The following is a 20,634-nucleotide window of genomic DNA, read 5'->3' on the forward strand; positions in this document are numbered from 1 at the left end:
CAAGTTCGCTTGGAGACTAAACACCGGGGGTCCTGAGACAAGCTGACCACTTGTTCAGGGCATATGCTTACGCAACCCGGGGCCCATGGTCAAGAAAGCAGATTTCGGGCACTGCAGGCATTGTCTCATTAGATCTGTTACGCCATTTTCAAAGATCTGTTATTTTTTTCAAAGATGTATTCTTTTGGTAAATCATGTTCAAAAACTTATACATGAAAGACATTTAAACATTTTATGATAATAATTATGAAAAATGATTTATTTATTTAGTGCCTGAAATTTAATAAATCAAATACTGCATTTACTGAATGTGTATAATTCATTAAGGATGATGATAATTTACACAACTGATATTTGAAATTATATTTTATTAAGTGAATTGTGTAAGTATTAACACCATGAAGAAGGTTACACCTGAACAGCATCCACCAGATGCAAAAATGTAAGACTGGCCATACATATTTTTTTCATAAATTTTCTATTTCTTATAAAATGCATCTTTATACTATTATTTATGGACGCAATGGTACCAATGAGCTTTAGAGATAGCCAAGCAACTGTTTTTTCAGCAATTCACAAAGTCACCAATCAGTTGGTAACTTGTCATAGGGTTATGGATAATCAGAAAGTACCCAAGACTTAAATAAGAGCCATTATACAGATTACACTCAAAACCTTTTAAGACATCTACATTAAATTATGTTTTTAAATATTAAACTGAAATTAGGAAGAAATTAGTCAAATAAAGGGATTAAATTTAAAAGAAATTTATTGGACAACATGCCATTTGAAATACAGATATTCAAGTTTTGCCATTAAAAAAAAAAAAAAAAAAAGATTCCTCAAAACTGAAACTGCTTTTTATACACTGTCTTTTTCATGTTTACTTCAGTTAAGTTCTATTTGAATAATCTGCTTAAAAAAGGGAATACCTTTCCAGAAGACTTTCTATGTGAAGTTTTGACCAATGCCACATCAAGTGAACAAGTATTATCATGTAGAAGAATAATTTTGTTGTGTCTCGAGCAGTAACGGGTGCATTTTTCTTTGAGTGGCTATTCAATTTCATCAATGTGTGCTTCGTAGAAAGCCTCAGTAATGGTTTCTTTGGGTCTGAGCAACTCATTACATGGCACAAAGCTGATCCCACCAATTACACATGATTTTTTTTTCCCATGATTCCTTCCTTTTTAAGGTATCATAGTTGATCCATGTTTCCATCACCAATGACTATACAATAGAAAAAACCCTTTGGTTTGTGCCCACAGTAGCACTTCACTTGCAAAAAAATTGGCATTCAAAGTTTCTTGGCTTCAGTTCATATAGAACCTAATTTCCTTGAATTTGAATAATTCTCAATGATTTTAAACAAAATAAAATTACTTTTCGAGTCACTCCTAATGTAACTGCAAGTTCTACTCATGCTTGGTACGAAACATCATCCAATAATGCTTCTAATTCTGTATCCCTGTACACTTTCTTCCTTCTGCTCCGTTCTTCATCATCAAATTAACCTTTCTTAAGCTTGAAACCTCTCATGACAACTTCTCTCACTTAAGACAGCCTTACTATATGTTTCGACAAGCAGTCAATGCAGCTCAGCCGCATATTTCCTCGAATTAAGGAAGGAAATCAAAAGTTCCTGCAAATGCAGCTCATTTGGCTCAAAATTCGACATTTTCATACAAAAAATACATGATGCTGATACAAAATCAGTAATATTTCAAGGTTATGCTTTTAACAGATGTCTAACCTTAGGATATGATGTTTTACATTCGACAATTTTAACGATAATTTAATGGTGGTGCCTTTTTTTTAAACAGCAGAAACTTATAAAATCAATTACTGGTTTCAAAAATCCTATTTTTTAATAAAGACTATATGCAAATATATGCATAAATAAACAAAAATATATACACAAATACATGCATATTTAGACATGAAGGGAGACAGAAACTATGTAATATAACATTTAATTACCAATTTTTGGGGGTCTGAATTGGTGGAAAGTTAAAATTTTTTTATGTTATTTTAGGGCTAAAGAAATGCAGGAATAGATCATTACATTTGTGTTTTAAATGAAAACTACTGTTATTAACCCACGAGAAAGCGCGCGCTGGGTATGCCATACCCGAAAGAAATTAACACATTTTAAATTGGATTAATGATATAAATACGAGTATAAATGTGGATTAACGTAAAAAACGGTGAACTTTAGAATATTTTCAATAATAAATGAAGTGCTTAGTTTACAATTATTTTACACATCTCTGGCAGATTGAACGCATATGCTCCACACAAATACTGATATTACATTTCTCGCACAGAAACCGTGTCTTTCTGCCCTTGTTTTTACGGCACTCAGCGCATCTTCTATAAATGTTTTCCATCTTTTTAGATGGTCATTTCATATTGAATCTCCAGAAATTATTTTTTCTTTTAGTTTCAAGGGAGCATGATTTGCTGCCGCCGTTGATATGAGTAATCTTCCACTAACTTATATATTATTATAATATTTTTAGAACTAGTCCTAACATTCCTTCGGAATTTGTTTTTCGTCCATATCAAGCCATTTTTACCAACATAATTTTCATTATTTGATTGATTTTCTGATTCACTATCTAATTCAGTGTCTGTATCGGTCTGTTGATGAATTATGATTGATTACTGTTGCATTTTCATCTATTAATTCTTCCTCCTCTTCGCTAAACGATTCATCATCTGTTGAAATGATTTCTAGCATACTCTTCAACCTTTCCATTTCTTTATTATAGCTTTGATGCCTCCCCATGCTGACTACCTAAGAAAGTGAAGGTGAAAATTTGAGAAACGAAAGAAGGCGCGCGGGTGTTACATACCCAAACGGTACAATTCCTAGAAAAATATTCAAAGAATCCCTCCCCGGACATCCTAGCTTCAAGAATGTGACCTTGAATTCAGTTACAAAAGGTTTCGCCCATTTCCAGGAAAGGGGTTTGAAGATAAGGGTCAAAGAATATGCCCCCGGGTATAAGATACCCGGAGCACATACTTGCGGGTTAAAAAAATAATTCAGATATTATAAATGTAGTCATTGGCTTCTTACATTTACCGATATCCCAAACTGGCAACTGCAACAGCTAGATACTTCTCCAAGCTGTGCGAAGAAACTGAGACGTAGATGAGCGTTGGGACACTGCGACGAAAGCATGGATGACAGAATTTGAAGTGCGAAACTGAAAGAACTGATAATGAGATGATACTCTGTTGTTATGATGCCACAGACTGAATTTCTCATCTTAGTTCCATCTTACTTCTTTTCATTTTGTACATATTATCCTCATGTTAATTGTTTTGTTAATAAAAGTCATATAAAATGCCACTACTTCCACGTCATTTAGCCAAACCTTATCTTACATAAATGCAAAAGATGACTCAATGTTCACAAACTCCAACAGTGATCTTACCATCTTCAAAATCCATAACAGTTGCTTTTACCACTCATCCAACTTGTTATATTCTCTTTTACCCAGAAATTTTCATCTCTACTCAATATCTCAGAACATTATAATAATGGCATTCTTCTCTTAATTTCGGTACGAGTTCCAAGATATTTAAATATGACTTTTTATGACATTATTCAATTTATGGGTTCCAGGTTTCTACATGATTTGTTGTTCTATGTCTTTCGCATAGGAATTCCAAATGGCTTCCATATACTCATTATCTAATCACTGATGAACTGTACATTCATTAAATTTCTTAATTTGGTCAGATGTAAGAGAATCCTCCATTATTTTCAGCCAATTCTTATCAATGCTTTGTGGAGATAAGTGGGTTAGAGAAGCACATATATGAATATGAATTTTTACACTCATTTCTTTGTACTGAGCACTCAGACCTATATTGCCATATTTGGCTGATGGCCATAATTCTGATCAAGGCATGTTATTTGTATTGGGGTGACAGTTCTTTGAGTACTTAGGAGGTAAAGTAGATATTTGAAAAAATGATTGTTAATTGGTGAAAGAAAGAAAAAAAATTATTGTTGCTGACAGCTAAATTCCTTCCGTTCACTAAACTCAATTGTGCTTTCTTTGTATCCACTTTTCTTTCTTTTGCAAGCCTCGCAACTATTTTCTTCTTCACTGCTACATGATTCACTAAAAATTACTCTTTCACTTTCCTTTTAGACATGGCAAAAAGTTGGGAAAACAATTTTCACCACTTTTCACTACAGGAAAAAAAAAAAAAAAAAAACTGGAAAAGAAGAAATAATTTTTGACCTTAGATACATCATCCTTGAAATAAAAAAAAATATATATATCTCGAAAAAGAGAAATAATTTTTGAATAGCACTCCTTCTTAGTTACTTCGTACTTGAGGAAAGATTCTAAATTGAATTTGTATCCCAAAAATCTTTTGCTCTAGATGTTCTAAACTCTTATGATCACAAACAAATGATGAATGACATAGCAGTGCTCATAGCCTAAAGAAAATTTTCTTACAAACTTGTGTGGCAGTGAATATGTTAATTAAAGTGTTTGGAAACACATTTAAAGTTTTTAAGACAACTTCAAAATTAATTTTCCAAGGTTCTGTCTCCCTAAAAGTTATTCTTTGCTTTAAAGCCAAAAACACTTTTTTATAAGTCAATCGAGTTTTATCAGGCAGAAGAGCATATACAGAAGGATACCCTGCTGTTTTCATCAGCAGTGATCCTGCAATCAGTATGAATACTAGTTTAAAATGATGGCAACAAAATTTAAAAGTTCAATCAGCAAAGTAATATTTACTAGCTAGACACTGTAATCCATTATTTGTTGCAAATAACAATATTCTGTTTATTTCTCCCTCATCACTAATAAAGAAATGTTCCATATTGCTACTCAGTAAAACCAGACTTTCTCTAATTTCTGACACAGCTGAGAATCTTAAAACTTTAGTGCCATTTTCTGTAGAAAGATAAATTCAGAGATCTGCAATAAGGCATTTCTGTTACGAAGTCTAATCTGGAATTCATAGCTCTGGAAAACAACTCCTTATAAATTTTTGATACAGGAGTTAATTCTGCTCCATTTCTTGCATAAATCGATGCATTTAAAACTTCCACTTCAGAAATATGCTGGGGACACTAATGTTCACAAAACTCCTATAAATTGGCATTTTTCATCGCGTAGCAAACTGTCAAAACAATTTGAAATACTTACATATTATCCCAACAACCATAAAACTGTTGTCCAGCAGTGTGATGTAGCATCAGTTATAGAAAGTGTGATGTAACAACACACTTATTATATCCCGGCTTTCATTTGATGTAACCCCAATTGATTCTCAAAGCCACTTTTTGTTTTATTAGACAAGGATATAAATTAACTGTTATTCTGTATTTTTCTTGGATTTTGGATGGGGAGAAACTATTAAAATTTGGAACCTGCTTTCTAGAGAATAGGAAACAAGGAATTATTTTCAGATTTATGGGATCCTACCATCAAATAAGTGTGTATTAATGGACATAATGTGATCAGCTGAATGTGGCTGACAAAATAATTAATACACTGGTACAAGTACCTGCAAAAAGTTTGTACTTATAGCATGCTACACACAATTTTCAGTACAATGAGAGGGCCCAGGAAAAATCAACAAAGACCTTTTTACAAAGCGAAAAATTAAGCCATTTTCTAGTCTTTCTTGTCAGCCAGTAGTCAGTCGACTACTGACTGTTTATTTAATAAAGAAGTATCAGTTCCTTCAGAATTCCACAGAAATAATTAGTGCAACTTTGACGAGATATCAGCACACTTTTATGGCTGACAGAACACATACATACCCAAATTGATTGAAAACTAATTTGATTATTCTGCTTGATGAATTTACATTTATGAAATCATTAGTGTTTCATTAATTTCAAATAAATTTTATTATTTTCAACTACAAACTATAAACAAGATAATATTAGATGTGTATATTTTACGCATATATGTATATATAAGAATCACATCGCATATAAAAATAGTCACATGTAATGTGTTAACAGTGCATTAATGCATGTGTGAAATTAATATCAGATGAAGTAATATGAAAATTAATTATTTTCAGTACAGTTCTAGAGTCTCCTTGTATTTAGAGATAAAAGAGAGACAGAGGAGGAAATATTCATGATAATGGTTTGGAGGTTTAGTTGATAAGTACTAAAATAATTTTAAGAAAAATATTCATATAAAAGATGATAATAAATTACCTCAGGCTTCTATATGAGAATTTATGTTAAGATTTTCCAAATCTCACAGCTAAGATGGTTTACACAACATTAGATGCAAATTAAATGCATAGTACAAAGTAGATTTCTAATCAATTTCAAGTAGTAATATCAACAGTAGAAAAGCTAAAAATGAAAAACAACAACAATAATAAATAAATAAATGAATGAAAAATTAAAAAAAATGGCATTTGCAACATTATCCCACCAGTAGAATACTAACATAGAGCTCAGCAATCAGATTTTAAAAAAATTAAGAGTTGTCAGAAGAACAATATTGGATTCAAATTATTATCTGCACTTAAAAACACAAGAAAGTAGAATATATTATAAATTATATCAAGATGAATGCAATTTATTCATCTTAATTATATGTAGCGTATTCGGAAACTAAGTACCGTTTCATTCTAGCGTCGTCGCAGCACTGTGGTAGGCGTCCCATGCATGCGCACTAGTCTTTCTTGTTCACTGACTTTCAATTGTCACCATTTTGGTTGCTCTATGTTGTGTTTTCAGTTTGCTGTGCACATTCAAAATGTTTAAGACAATTAGTTCTCCCGCTGACTGTGAGATTCGTGCCGTGATTAAATTTTTGAACGCGAGGAATGTTAAACCGGCCGAAATTTATCGTCAAGCGACAGAAGTTTACGGTGAATACGCGATAAGTGATGGAATGGTGATAAAGTGGGTAAGAATATTTAATGCAGGTCGAACAAACGTCCATGCCGAGGCTCGGAGTGGTCGGCCTTCTGTTGTCACCGATGATTTGGTAAGGAAAGTTGATGAAGCAATTCATGAGAACAGACGCTTCACAATGACAACTCTTTCAGAGGCATTTCCACAAATTTCACGTACTGTTTTGTTCGAAATTGTGTCTGACCGCTTGAATTATCACAAACTGTGTTCCCGATGGGTTCCAAGAATGCTCACTGATGTTCACAAAACAAAGCAACTTGGTAGTACCCTGACATTTCTCACGCGGTACAGTGATGAGGGAGAAAACTTTTTAAACCAAATTCTGACGGGTGATGAAACTTGGGTGTGTCATTTCACACCAGAATCGAAACAACAATCGATGGAGTGGAGACACACTCATTCTCTGAAAAAACAAAAGTTCAAAGCGACAATGTCATCACAAAAAATCATGTGCACTGTCTTATGGGATAGGAAAGGCATTTTGCTTACTGAATTTCTTCCCAGAGGTGAAACCATTAATGTGGCACAATATTGTGAGACTTTAACAAAACTAAGGCATGCCATTCAAAACAAACGAAGAGGAATGCTCAGTAAAGGAATTGTGTTGCTCCATGACAATGCTCGGCCCTATACTGCTGGTGTCACTCAATCGTTAAGTCGACAGTTTCATTGGGAGCAGTTCGATCACCAGCCGTACAGCCCGGACTTGCCGCCGTCCGACTATCACTTGTTCCTGCACATGAAGCGCGAGCTTGGTGGCAAGCACTTTGGATCCGATGATGACACGAAAAATGCTGTGAAGTCGTGGTTATCGAAACTGGCGGGAAGTTTCTTTGACGATGGTATACAAAAACTGGTCACCCGCTATGACAAGTGTTTGATCATTGGCGGAAACTATGTTGAAAAATAGTTTAAGACATGTATTTTCATGTAAAAATAAAATTGGATTCGAAAAAATTGTGTTACTATTTTTTTTTTTCCAAAACGGTACTTAGTTTCCGAATACGCCTCGCACATTGTGTCCCGTAAATGTTGCGGACAAACTCTTGGCAGAGGTAGAGTATATCGTAAGAATCGCGTAGGAACCCCTGCCCCTTCAGAATTGCATAGGAAAACCTGTCCAGAAACGCCATTGTACGCCGCCAGAGGGTGGGTGTTGTACAAGAGAGTGTTAGTGGAAAGTGAGGATTGCCTCATTCGAGTGGCAGGCACCATACGAAGAGCATGGAACGCTATACGAACAGAAAGCTTGTGAACATGTGGTTCCAACATGATGGGGCACCTACTCATTTTGAATTGGATGTCAGTAGCCATTTGAACAGATCAGTCACACATCGATGGATTGGGCATGGTGGACCGGTTCCCTGAGCCTCACACTCACTAGATTTATCAAGCCTTGATTTCTTTTTGTGGGGAGTCATCAAAAGTGTCGTCTATCATGAATCCGGTTGTGTCTAAAATGGATCTCTGGCAAGCCTCGCCTGCACAGCTGCTTGAATCAAAGAAACTCCCAGTGTGTTTGAACATGTCTGGCAACTGTGACCTTCAAGCTGTCGTATACCATTTGTATTCATGTCCAATAAATGTTTCAAATTAATCTCTTATTTCCTTTCCTATCTTCTACCTCTGCTACCACTTACCCGACATTTCCTAGCATGAGTTCCTATGCAATTCTTAATCCCTATGATGCACCCTACCTCCACCCAGAAGTTCATCGCGATATTTTCGGGACACCCTGTACTGATGTTGTCCTATACAAATTCTTCCCATAATACTATATATACATATAGGGCTGTTAGAAAACCTTTTCATTACACAGCAAATGATGGAAAAATAGACAATGTACAGAATTATTTATGCTAAATTTTTATTCAATATTTAAACTGATGGGATAACACAGATATACCAAAAAGATAATGAAAAATAATAAAATAAGAGATAAAATAAGCATAATAAAAGTCATTTACATAATCCTAAATTATAAAACATAATCCAAAGAAAAAATTATCAAAATGAACTCTAAAAAATAGAAAAGGAACAATAAAAGTCACACAGAATTAAAAATTATAAAAGATAATCCATAAACAAAAATAATTAGCACTCTTCTAAAATACCTTATGATTTCCATATGCATGAGCTCCATCATAGATGAACAAATGATCATTACAATCAAGAGCAAGGTGCTCAAAACGAAGCATAAACATCTGCAGTATTGTATCTGTTTGAAATGTAACAACACATTTTGTATCAGTTTCATTTGCTGAGATAACCATGGCTCCATCAACTTTTCTATAATTTGGTTCATTTTCATGCAGGCATAGAGCAGACATTTTATCTAAAGCAAAAACAATTTCATAAAAATATATTAGCTAAAATTTCTATTTCTAAAAAGTCATTTCCTTATTTTATAAAAATATAATTACTGAAATTTCTCACTTGGTTGCTTACACATAAGAAACACATAATTAAAATAAAGAAATATTATCACAATAGAATTTCTATTATCCAAGCTCTGATTAACTGATATTTATTTCTTATTATGGAACAAAAACCTGGAAGTATAACAACACTAATTTTCCTATGACTTTTGTAACAGCTTTTACATGAAACATCAAACGTGTGAAAAATTTCTGCAAATGTCTCATAAAAATATTATTTAAGAAAGGTCTCAAAAGCAAATTCAAATGTTATTTTTCATAAATAATTTGGCAATTTTTTACAGGAAAGCGTAGAATCAGAAAATACTGTCATTTCTACATACTACTGGCTTAGTAATACAGTACAAAGTCCAGACTCATCAGGACTTTGACGATTCCGGATATTAGATCATCAGTTTAAATCTAGTAAGATGGCATGTAGAAATTATAAAATTAAAAATATGAAATAGTAATTTATGAAATAATGAAGTATTTATGATCTTAAGGGTATCAAAATTTACAAAAAAAAAAAGCTTAATAGTTATTTGTTTACCTAATTAAACATTTCCTTCAATGTAAGTTGTTTAAGTTGCTTTGTTTTTTGTGCCAACACTTTCTCTTTAACTCTGTACAGATATAATCTCTTGTTTAGTTACACTGTTGAAGTCCTGTAACTGTGTGTCAAGAATTCCGACTAACTTGTCAATCGAAATTTTTTCGTTTTCAGTAACTTCTCCGTTACTTTCTTCACCATCAGTAGTGGTATTTTCTGCATTCCATTCATTAATTCATTGATGATTGAGAAGCATTGGCATCAAAATGAAAAACCTCTTTTATAAACATCTTCACTTATTACCGATCTTCCACATTTCTTTACAAAATCCATTAATTAGAAAATTTCACCTTCGTTCTGCGATATCCAAAAACCTTAAAAATTCATGGCTATCATCATCAAATTTAGCTATTGTTCACTATACACTGAGATAATTAAGCTTGAATTATATTAGCTTAGTTATTTATTATACTTATGTCTATTTCTTGCACATGCTTAAGGCTTACCAGAATTCTGAATAAATAAATTCCCACATATACTGAAGTCTTAATGAGGTGCTAGATATCTTACAGCGTAATTGCAGCCTCTGCGGGTCCTAAATTCTGCTATCCTGTGCTGCCTTACAAGCCCTGGTGCTGGTTCTGGGTTCATGTGAATAATAAATCAGTTATTCTTAATTCAAATAGTCCTAAATGTACTCTTTGGGTCTACGATTATCATCAACAAAATCTATTTTTAGCATACGGGAAAAAAGTTTTGTTAAATTTTCCCGCGTCAACATTTTTTAGCGCATTTAACTTAAATCTGTAATAATCGCCAAGTGTAACGTCAACATAAAAGGTTACCATACTCCTTTGTTGGAACATTCTCCAAAGTCGAACACTTTCTTGAAACTCAAGAATATTAACTATTCTAGTAACACAATATTCATGTAAAAAATTGTACCATGTAGTTTTAGATGGGTACTTAGTCCCCTAAAATTGAAAATTTAATTAAAATTTTTTTTGTAAGATAAAATTCCAAATATGTGACAAAAATCAAATCCGTGGACTGCAACCAGCCCATAGTTTACTTAAACATGTTGACATATTATTAAAACTACATGAAATATTATTTTTTATTAAATTAAATAAATATGTATTGAAAAATATTTCTACTTGTTGAAGTTATAATAAATTTGGTAAATTTAGAAAGTTTTGTTCATCTAAAGTTTGCAATCAAGTTCAAGCATCACCTCCACAGACAGAGGGGATTTTTTTATTAAATTTTCACAGGGCAACACTGTTAATTTCTTTCCAGTGGTGTTGAAGAGAGGCAGCCATTTTGTGTACATCTCCATTGAGTACATATATGAATAAAGCTTTGTTTGTACACAGGAAAGAAAAAAAGTTCCAATTCTAACCGAGTATGTTTATTGGTTGTCAACTCCATGACTTCTATAAAACCTATAAAGTGTGAACTATTGTATGTTTTTTTTAATTATGTTCAGTGTACATGCTGAAAAGACATAAAAAACTTAAACACCATTTTATATCCTTAAAACTGTGCTTTAGCTTACACTGAAAATGTGGTTTCATCATCTCCATGGGTATCCTGGGGACAGCTTTGCCCATGGAGTTGTTAGGCTTAACTATGAGATTAAATTTCTTTTATATAGTAATAAATATATTATGTCAAGTGTATACAGTCAAAAGTCTTTAATCCGGACCTCAATGCTACAAACTTTCTGCGCATTCGTCAACGCATAATGCATTAACGCATGCGCATAATACCTTTATGCATGCACATATGCGTCTACACATGCACATAATATGTTTATGCATGCACGTTTAATGTATAACGGACGGCATAAGCTAAGCTAAAATTATCTGATTATCTATTTCAGTTAATGTTGCAGATTGCGTAGTTCCTTAATCTTTTAATTGGATATGGCTTATTATTTTTTGCAGACTGTCAGAGCAATTTTATAAAAGTAAGCTTGAACTTTCGATTATGTCAAAAAGAATTTCAGATTCTGGAGCTACCAAAGGATCTACAAAGCGAAAACATGTTTTGATGTCCATCAAACAAAAAGTGGAATTGCTGCAAAAAAATGGATAAAAGCATATCCTTTCATTCTCTAATCATTCCAAAATATGTTTATCAATTTGAAGCTGCTCTGCAGAGGGGGGGACGACGTGGCGCACAATGAACTTGAAGTTGATCTGTCAGCACTATCCTTATCTTCAGGGAAGATGTTTTTTATTTTATTCGGCTTATAATTCCTTACTAAATGTAGTATTTCATCTCGATGTACTCCGCCTTTAATATGGTTTAAATCTAATTCCTCGTCATTATAAATATCACAAATAAACATCAAATAGTTTTCTGGTTGCAATTTTCTAATTTCAACTATGCGTAATGTATGCTTTACGCATGTGCGCGTTGAAAGAAATGTTTAATAAAGCAAACAAATAAATATAAAGCTTTTTTTTTTTTTTTTTTTTTTTTTGTAAATTTTGATACCCTTTAGATCATAATTGCTCTTTATTTCATAAATTACGGTTTCATATTTTTAATTTTATAATTTCTGCATGCCATCTTACCAGATTTAAACTGATGATCTACAATCCGGAATCGCCGGAGTCCCGACGAGTCCGGATTAAAGACTTTTGACTGTATTTACTGGCACCTACTTCTTAAATTTTACATATAAAATCAGTTATATTGCAATTTTTTTGTCTGATATTATATAACCATCATTATATGTTTTTTAAGCAAAAAAGATTTCCATTTCATTTTTGTGATTCCACCATAAATAAATTGACAAAAAAAATTCTAGGTTCCAAACATAGAGATAGGCCTAAACTTGGTGACAATGAATGATGTTTCAGCCAATTAAAAAAAAAAAAAAAAAAACAGCTATTATAATGGACAAGGGATGTAGCTAGTTGTAGTAGGCCTAGTTGATTTTAAAGTTACATATCTAGTAAATAGTTGCTAATGCTATGAAAAATTTATAAAAAAATTAATTAGTTACCATTTTTTCAAAAAAAAAAAAAGGCATCATTCAAATTTTTTCATAAAAAATTACGCTCAAAGAACCACCAGATAAAACTGTTTTTTATTGATAACAGTGAAATGGCCCTGAAGGAAACAATCCAATAATCAAGGATTAAGAACATAAAACTGGTTTGAAAGATCAAAAATGCTCATCCTTACAGCCATAAGATTCATCTATTTTTGGTGTCAGGGGATGACACCAATTGAATTTTGTGAACTCTAACTAAGATGAAACATATTGCGACTGTAGACTGGAATAGTTATATGCATGAGGTACATGCTGCTCAGCCTATGTTTAAAAATCGGCAGATAACTGAAGTAGAAGACAGCCTTTTCACTTGAGGAAAAAAACAATGTCGGGCATATCTTCCACCACAAACGGTTTTTAGCAGATAGTGCAGAGCATTTAAATGGTTTTTAGTCACAATTCGAGATTGATTGGTGAAACCTTTATTACATGCCGTGAAGGAAAATATTGCACAAAGAAGCATTATTTAAATAAATGTCACCGGGACACTGCTTGACTTCTCTGCAATGTTTAAAAGACAAAAAATTGTACGCCTTGCATTTTCTTTCAATTATATTTAGCGGTTTCATTTATTTATTTTTTTAAGATTGGATTGTAATAAAAAATGTATTATATTAAATTAACCTTTCACCTAAATTAAAACAATATTCTTAGAGTTATCTACCATTATGCTACCTTCCTTGTGGTAAAGGTCCCAGTAACAGAATTGTAACCCCAGTTTTAATGAAGAACACCAGAATCTGAAATCCTTCTTTCCCGACCACCAAACCACTTAACAGAAAATTTGGCTCACCGGTATATTGGGTATTTGCTGCTACTGCCGGTATTTGCTCACCAATATTTGCTGCTACTGCCACTATGCATATATAAACATTCAAACCTCCTTCAGGTTTAAAACCCAGGAACAATAAAGCAGTCAGCATCGTTAAACAGCAATGAAGGCAGAGTACATCATAAATAGAATAGATGTGAGACATCTCACTAAAAATACCAGACAAAACTGTAGCCTTAACAGATTTCAAATGATACAACATAATCAATGCCTATACTAAGCTTTTTTCTGCCCCTGTGCCAGCCCTTAACATAATTCTTGTTTAGATCAGCAATCACTGTTGAATGTCAACTCTATGAAATGGACTTGACATCTTTTCACGGATACTCTAATTACACTGTACTGTCAACAATATCTACAATTACATGTGGAAAATATCTTCCAGACAGCAAATAGCATCATTCAGTGATCAGTCATACTACATAAGCATCATTCAGGGATATTTAATTAAGCTGATGATAAGTAAAATATACGACGCATCACAGAACACCACACAGCAACAAATACATAGTAGCATATTGCAAGCGTGAAAGGTCTATCAAGTTGTTGTCGTTATTGTCAGTTATACATTAACCTTTCCTGAATATATTTACAAATTAATTTTTTCAAGAAGAGATTATATTGTTATTAGAAAAACTCAAGATCTTATCCCATTCTTGTCCTCTGTCCAAAATGGATATCATCTCGTATGAATCTAAAATATCTCGTTATAACGAAAGTTTTCCACCAAAAAATGTTTTTAATAAAGTTAGAAAAAAAAACACGAAAGCAATACCTTTAGTGCGAGTAGTAATCATCACCCAATTCTATAAACTTCTGCCAACATTTTGGTATTTTTTCAAAGCCTTCAGCTGAAAAACGTGACGTCCATGAGTCCAAAAACAGATCCACCCCATTTTGGACATCTTGTGCATAATGGAAGATGGCACCAGCAAGATATAGCTGTAGTATAGCTGTAGATGTGAAAAAAAGGTAGAAGGCAGCGAAGGAGCGACTTCAGGGCTATATGATAGATGTGGCAAAAGATCCCATTCGAGTCCGTAACGAGTCCAGCCAATGAATGCAAGTACATGTGGTCTTGCATTAACTTGATGGAACATTACCTTTTTGCACCAGAACTCAGTTCGGCATTTTTCCTTGATATCTGCATCAACACAGAATAGCATTTTGCTGTACATCTTACTGTCGAGGAGTTTACCTTTTCCAGATACTCTTTGTAGATAATACCACGGCAACCCCCTCCCAGATACAAAGCATGACTTTTATGTTAGTCAAATTGTGCTTTGCAAAGCTGCTGATGTGCTCACCAAGGCACAGACCAACCTCCTTTTAGACCTCTGTTCTTGAAGTAAATCCACTTTTCATCACAAGTGACGATCCAGGCCAGAATTTTGTCCTTGCATTGATATTCAAGCAGATTAGTGCAGGTCTGAACACATCTGTCTTTATCAGCTTGAGTCGCTCATGCAGCATAGAACTTGTATGTAACTTTATGTGATACACAGCATGACTAATGGGATGGCACAAACATCTAACTCCTTAGCAAGCTCTCAAGAGGTTGCATACTGATCTTCTTCCACAAGTTCTCACAGGCAGGCCTCATCAACATCTGTAAGCCATCTGCTTCTTGAACGTTGTAGTCCTTGTTTTTAAACATTCGGTACCAAACCTTCAGAGTGTCATATGATACAACATTAGTACCTAAAGCTGTATACATGATTTGGTAATACAGTAGACTCCCGATTATTCGCACCTGCTGCACAAAGGGTTTTTTTTTTTTTTTTTTTTTTTTTTTTTTTACAAGCATAAAGCAAAGAAATTAAAAATGTTCACAAAACTGAGAGAAATGTTAAATTAGCTAACACTGTGCTTATTCATGGCAAAATACCCTAGGCCTTCTCGGAAGCTTCCCCTCTGATGAGTAAGTGATTTCTTACTCACCCTTGCAGTGCCCGCTCCACCGCCCTCTCTCATCTTAATCTTACAGACACGTCCACTTCCTCCCACTCGCCATTGAGTTAATTTCTTATCTTTTATTGTGTTCAGTGCTTGTACTTTTTGGTTTTGAGTTTTTTGTTACCGATTTAAAATGTCAGGAAAACGAAAGAAGGTTGTGTTGACGACTGCACAAAAACTAGAATTAATTTCCAAAGTGGCAAATGGCGCTACAAGGCAGCAGATGGAATTGGATTACGGAATTGCGGAAACAACAGTGCGTGACATTCTAAAGCAAAAAGACAAACTGGTGAACTTTGTATCAATGTCGGACAGTGCTGCCGCAATGAAAACGTGAAAAACTATTAAGGGTTCTACCTTTTATGAGCTAGACATGGCATTGACAGAATGGTTAGCTCAAGTTCGAAAAGAGGGTACTCCGTAAATGGTTCTATCATTGTGGCGAAGGCAAAAACCTTTTTTGAGTTGTTAGGCCTGAAAGGAAATTTTGATGCGTCTTCTTGCTGGTTGACTCGTTTTAAGCGGCGACATAGAATTCGAGAAATTGGACTTCATGGGGAGAATATATTAAGAGTAATAATCTAAAATATTAAGCGTTAGTTAAGCATTTCCTGCTGTTTATTTTATGTTTTATTGTACATAAAACGATTTTTCAAAGTTTGAATGACTTTTTTCTTATTTGCTATATGCTTCTTATAGCTTTTCTCGGATTATCCGCGTTTTTTGTTATCCGCGGCGGCTGCGCCACCCAATTCCACGGATATTCGGGAGTGTACTGTATCCTGTAGCTGACTTTTTGCAACAGAACCGAAAGTAAATGATGGTTCTAATCTGGTAGCATTTCAGACACCTTGTACTTAATGATAACAACATTTTTTTTTTTTTTTTACAAATTTCACAACGCAATGTTCTAAAGCAAGTCTTTTTCTTTCAAATGCCAAAAATCGTTTGACAAAATATTAAACATGCCAATGCAAACTGTTTGCGCAGACGATATTTGTGGCAACAGGAAACTTCCATTAACACCTGATATACTAGCAAAGAGGCTACTTCCATGCCTCAAGTTTATGCTTAACCTTTGACCTACCTTGAACTATACTCGAGAAGAAAGGCTTTAATTAACAATTTTTGAAAACAGCTACTGACACACTCATATAATTGTAGTACAGGTAATGGTACTGCTATTGCTTTCAAAGGCGAAAGGGAGGACCAAACAGCTCTGGCTCAGTTGACTTTCGGTCATTTAAAGACCCTCAGGTATTTCCGTGGTGCTAAAAGTTTTCCCACTTGCACCAAATGTAAAAAAAACCATAAAGCTACTGTGAAACATCTGCTTAGTTATGTTGCCTTAGCGTGTGCAATCTGTTGAAGAGGCTTAATTTCATGTTGGAAGTTATGAAGACAAATGAAGTTATGGAACTGATCTGATTCAAATCAGAAGGACTAGTAAGAAGACGAGAGATTATAACTAGTTAGTCCAAATGTAGAATGATTTATATTTTTCTGCCACAAGCTTTTTTACTGGTCCAAAATATTCTGACAAGATATAACAGAAGTTTATTTAATCACAAATTACTTATAATACGTAAAATGTATATAATACGTAACATGTATAGTAAAACATATGTTACATTAAAAATTTTATAAACTTTTTATACACAAAAAATTTTATCATGCACACATACCAAAAAATAAATGAAATCTTCATTAATATAAGATAAAAATTACTAAGCAAAATATTTCTTTTGTTAACCATGCTAGATATCGAGTGTTTCAACGTATCTTTACGACAGAAATGTGCTTAAAGATTTGTTGCACAAATTGAAATGAAAGGAAATTTTCTCAAAAATCTGTCTTGTAGATTTGTCAACATTCATTGTTGAATTTCCAAATTTCAGCATATGTTAGAATGCCTCCCCAGTTTTTGTATGGTGTACCACAGATCTATAAAGTTGTTACGAAGAACACAGAAAATATATAAATCAAATATATTTAAAACAGTTCGTTCAGTTGCGGGCCTGCCTCTACCCGAGGCTGGGTGCATTATGAATAAAGACAAAAAAATTCTTAATAAATCATTCTTTATTTCCATCAAAACAGTATCACTCTTCCGAGCTCAGCTTTCGTTCGTCCACACGTAAAACATTCGAAAACACTCAGCACGCAGGCTGACGTCACAAGCAGCAGCGCCTCGCGCCGGTTATTACTTCAGTTCATTTCACAACATCCTCCCCCCCCCCTTGAGACTCAGGTTGAGTCTCAAACTCATAACAAACATTATTTAAAAGATCAAGTCTTTTTGGAACTTTTACAAGTCGTCCAGAGGAGGAATATTGTTGCATCACCATTTTATCAGGTGCAATACTCTTTTTTAACGTACACCCAGCACTAGAATTAGATTCCTCTGCACCCAGTTTCTTATCAGGAATTATGTTTCTATCATTGGACTGTATCTCCAGAGGAAAGATGCGTTGTATTGGTCGTATAACTATTCCATGCCGGGTCTTAAGTTTAACCGTACGAATCTTTCCATCACGTCCAGGGATCAATTCTGTAATTCGGGCTAAAGGCCAAAATAAACGTTTTCTGTTATCATCCCCCATCAGTACTATTTCTCCTACTACAGGTTCCCGAGATCGTTTTTCATTATGCTTTTGAACCAGTTGACTAAGGTATTCTTTTCTAAATCGTTGTCTCAGATCATTTAACAATTTAGTTCTATACTTTAATCTCTTATTAAGACTTGACGAATTTAATTCATCAAGATCTTCAACATTGGAATTTCTGTTCTCGATAAGAAACATGGCGGGTGTCAGAGGTACTAATTCTTGCGGATCTTCAGAAACATAAGTTAAGGGTCTAGAATTAATTATAGTTTCACAATCACAAATAATAGTATAAAGTTCTTCATATGATAACACTGATTTACCTAAAATACGTTTTAGCAATTCTTTTACTGTACGAACCAACCTCTCCCACCAGCCATCCCACCAAGCTGCAGTAGGTGGAATAAATTTCCAGATTATCCTTTCAGTTCCTGTTTCCTTTAATACTTTAGCCCAATTTAGTTTTGATAAATCATTAGATGCACCCCGAAAATTTGTCCCGTTATCACTATAGATTATTCTAGGGCGTCCGTGCCTAGCAACAAATCATCGAAGCGCCAGGAGAAACGCATCAGTAGAAAGAGAATTTACGAGTTCAAGGTGAATGGCACGGTACACAGCGCAGGTGAACAGCGCGATCCACACCTTTCCTCCATTTTTTAAAAACAGCGGTCCGGCCAAATCAATCCCTATGATTTCAAATGGCGCACAATCTGTAACTCGGTCTGGCGGCAGAGGTGTCGGTTCGCTTGACATGGCCTTAGTTTTAAATCTTTTACAAACGATACAGTTAAAGAGGACATTTTTAATGGCCTTTCTAGCTCTGACTATCCAAAATCTTTCTCGTAATATGCATTGCATCATCTGAAGACCAGCATGACAGTTCTTATTATGCACATTTCTGATTAATAACTTAGTGAAATCACATTTTTCTGGTAACAGTATTGGATACAGAAAAGATTCATAGTCATCTCTATTTAGTATTCTCGTTTTAACTCTTAGAATACCATCATCATCAATGAGCGTTTCAATAAAATTATAAGATTTCTTATCAGTCAGATAATAATTTTGAACCAAACGAATTAAATTTTTCTCAGAATTTTCAATTTCATACTGTGAAAGTTCAATCTTTCCATTCTTTTCAGAACCACCTTTACAATTATTTACAAATCTAAATATCCATGCAAATACTCTAATCATTTTATCATAATTGGATACACTGATTCGATGCCAAGGGGGTGCGTCTTTTGATAGATCAATATTCACTCTTTTTATCTTTTTTCTCTCCAATTCTACTTCTTCATGCAAATAAATAATCTCACCAGTGGGCCAGTTTTCAGGGTTTTCTCGTAACCACAAGGGGCCTTCCCACCATCTAGACCGAAGCGTTTGCTTCGCAAAACATCCGCGCGACAACAAGTCGGCAATATTTAGTTTCCCTGGGATATGTCTCCATGAATGACCTCGCGTCAACTCTCGACTCTCTTTAACCCTATTTTCGACGAAAACGGACCAATTTCCTTGCTCTGTTATCCACCAAAGGGCAGTGGTTGAATCAGACCAGAAGGTAACTTTTAAATCGGGCAAACTGAGAGCTTTGATAATAGAATTTGCAAGTCTAGAACCTATACAACAGGCCATTAATTCTAAGCGAGGAATGCTTAAAGATTTCAAAGGCGATACTCTAGACTTCGCCCGTACGAGATTTATTTTTACTTCAGAATTAAATATTGATCGAACAAAGACGCACGCTGCATACGCCCCCTTGCAAGCATCCACAAATACATGTAGTTCAGACGTGTCATTGATAAACAAGTATCGAGGCAAAGTAACATCTTTCAAAACATTAAGTTCTTTAAACCAGTTCAAAAATATATTTACATCATTCGGAGACAATTCATCATCCCATACAATTTTCACTTTCCACAATTTTTGCAACAACAGTTTTGGAAGCAATGTAGTTGGCGTTATTAAACCAATAGGATCAAAAATTGTCTGCACAATTGCCAAAATTGTCCTCTTTGTGATTTTTGTATCACAGGTCAATGTATCTGTGTCTGTGCAGCACCTCAGCGTATCATTATCCAAATTCCAAATTACCCCCAAAACGGAAGTATCCCCTGAATGTTTGTCAACATTTGTACCAGCCACATTGCTTTCAAAACCGCGCAAGTTAAAACATCCATTTGACATGATTAATTTGGAATGTTCAATAAACATAAACTGTTCATCAATACTAAAAACACTAGATAAACAATTATCCACA

The 20,634-nt window shown here is 34.2% G+C and overlaps 1 protein-coding gene across 3 annotated transcripts in view; it reads right to left on the reverse strand.

The window, feature by feature from the left end:
- The window catches only part of LOC118192972 (uncharacterized), a 57,169-nt gene that overhangs the window by 25,020 nt on the left and 11,515 nt on the right, over positions 1–20,634 (reverse strand). For all 3 annotated transcript variants that reach the window (XM_035364002.2, XM_035364000.2, XM_035364001.2), the window contains exon 2: positions 9,049–9,269. In XM_035364002.2, coding sequence (XP_035219893.1) covers positions 9,049–9,269 — 221 coding nt within the window. The remainder of the gene's footprint in view (positions 1–9,048; positions 9,270–20,634) is intronic.

Source organism: Stegodyphus dumicola, chromosome 6 (assembly GCF_044657685.1).
Source record: "Stegodyphus dumicola isolate Sdum_Otavi_A_Nest chromosome 6, ASM4465768v1".
NCBI classification, from domain to species: Eukaryota; Metazoa; Arthropoda; class Arachnida; order Araneae; family Eresidae; genus Stegodyphus; species Stegodyphus dumicola.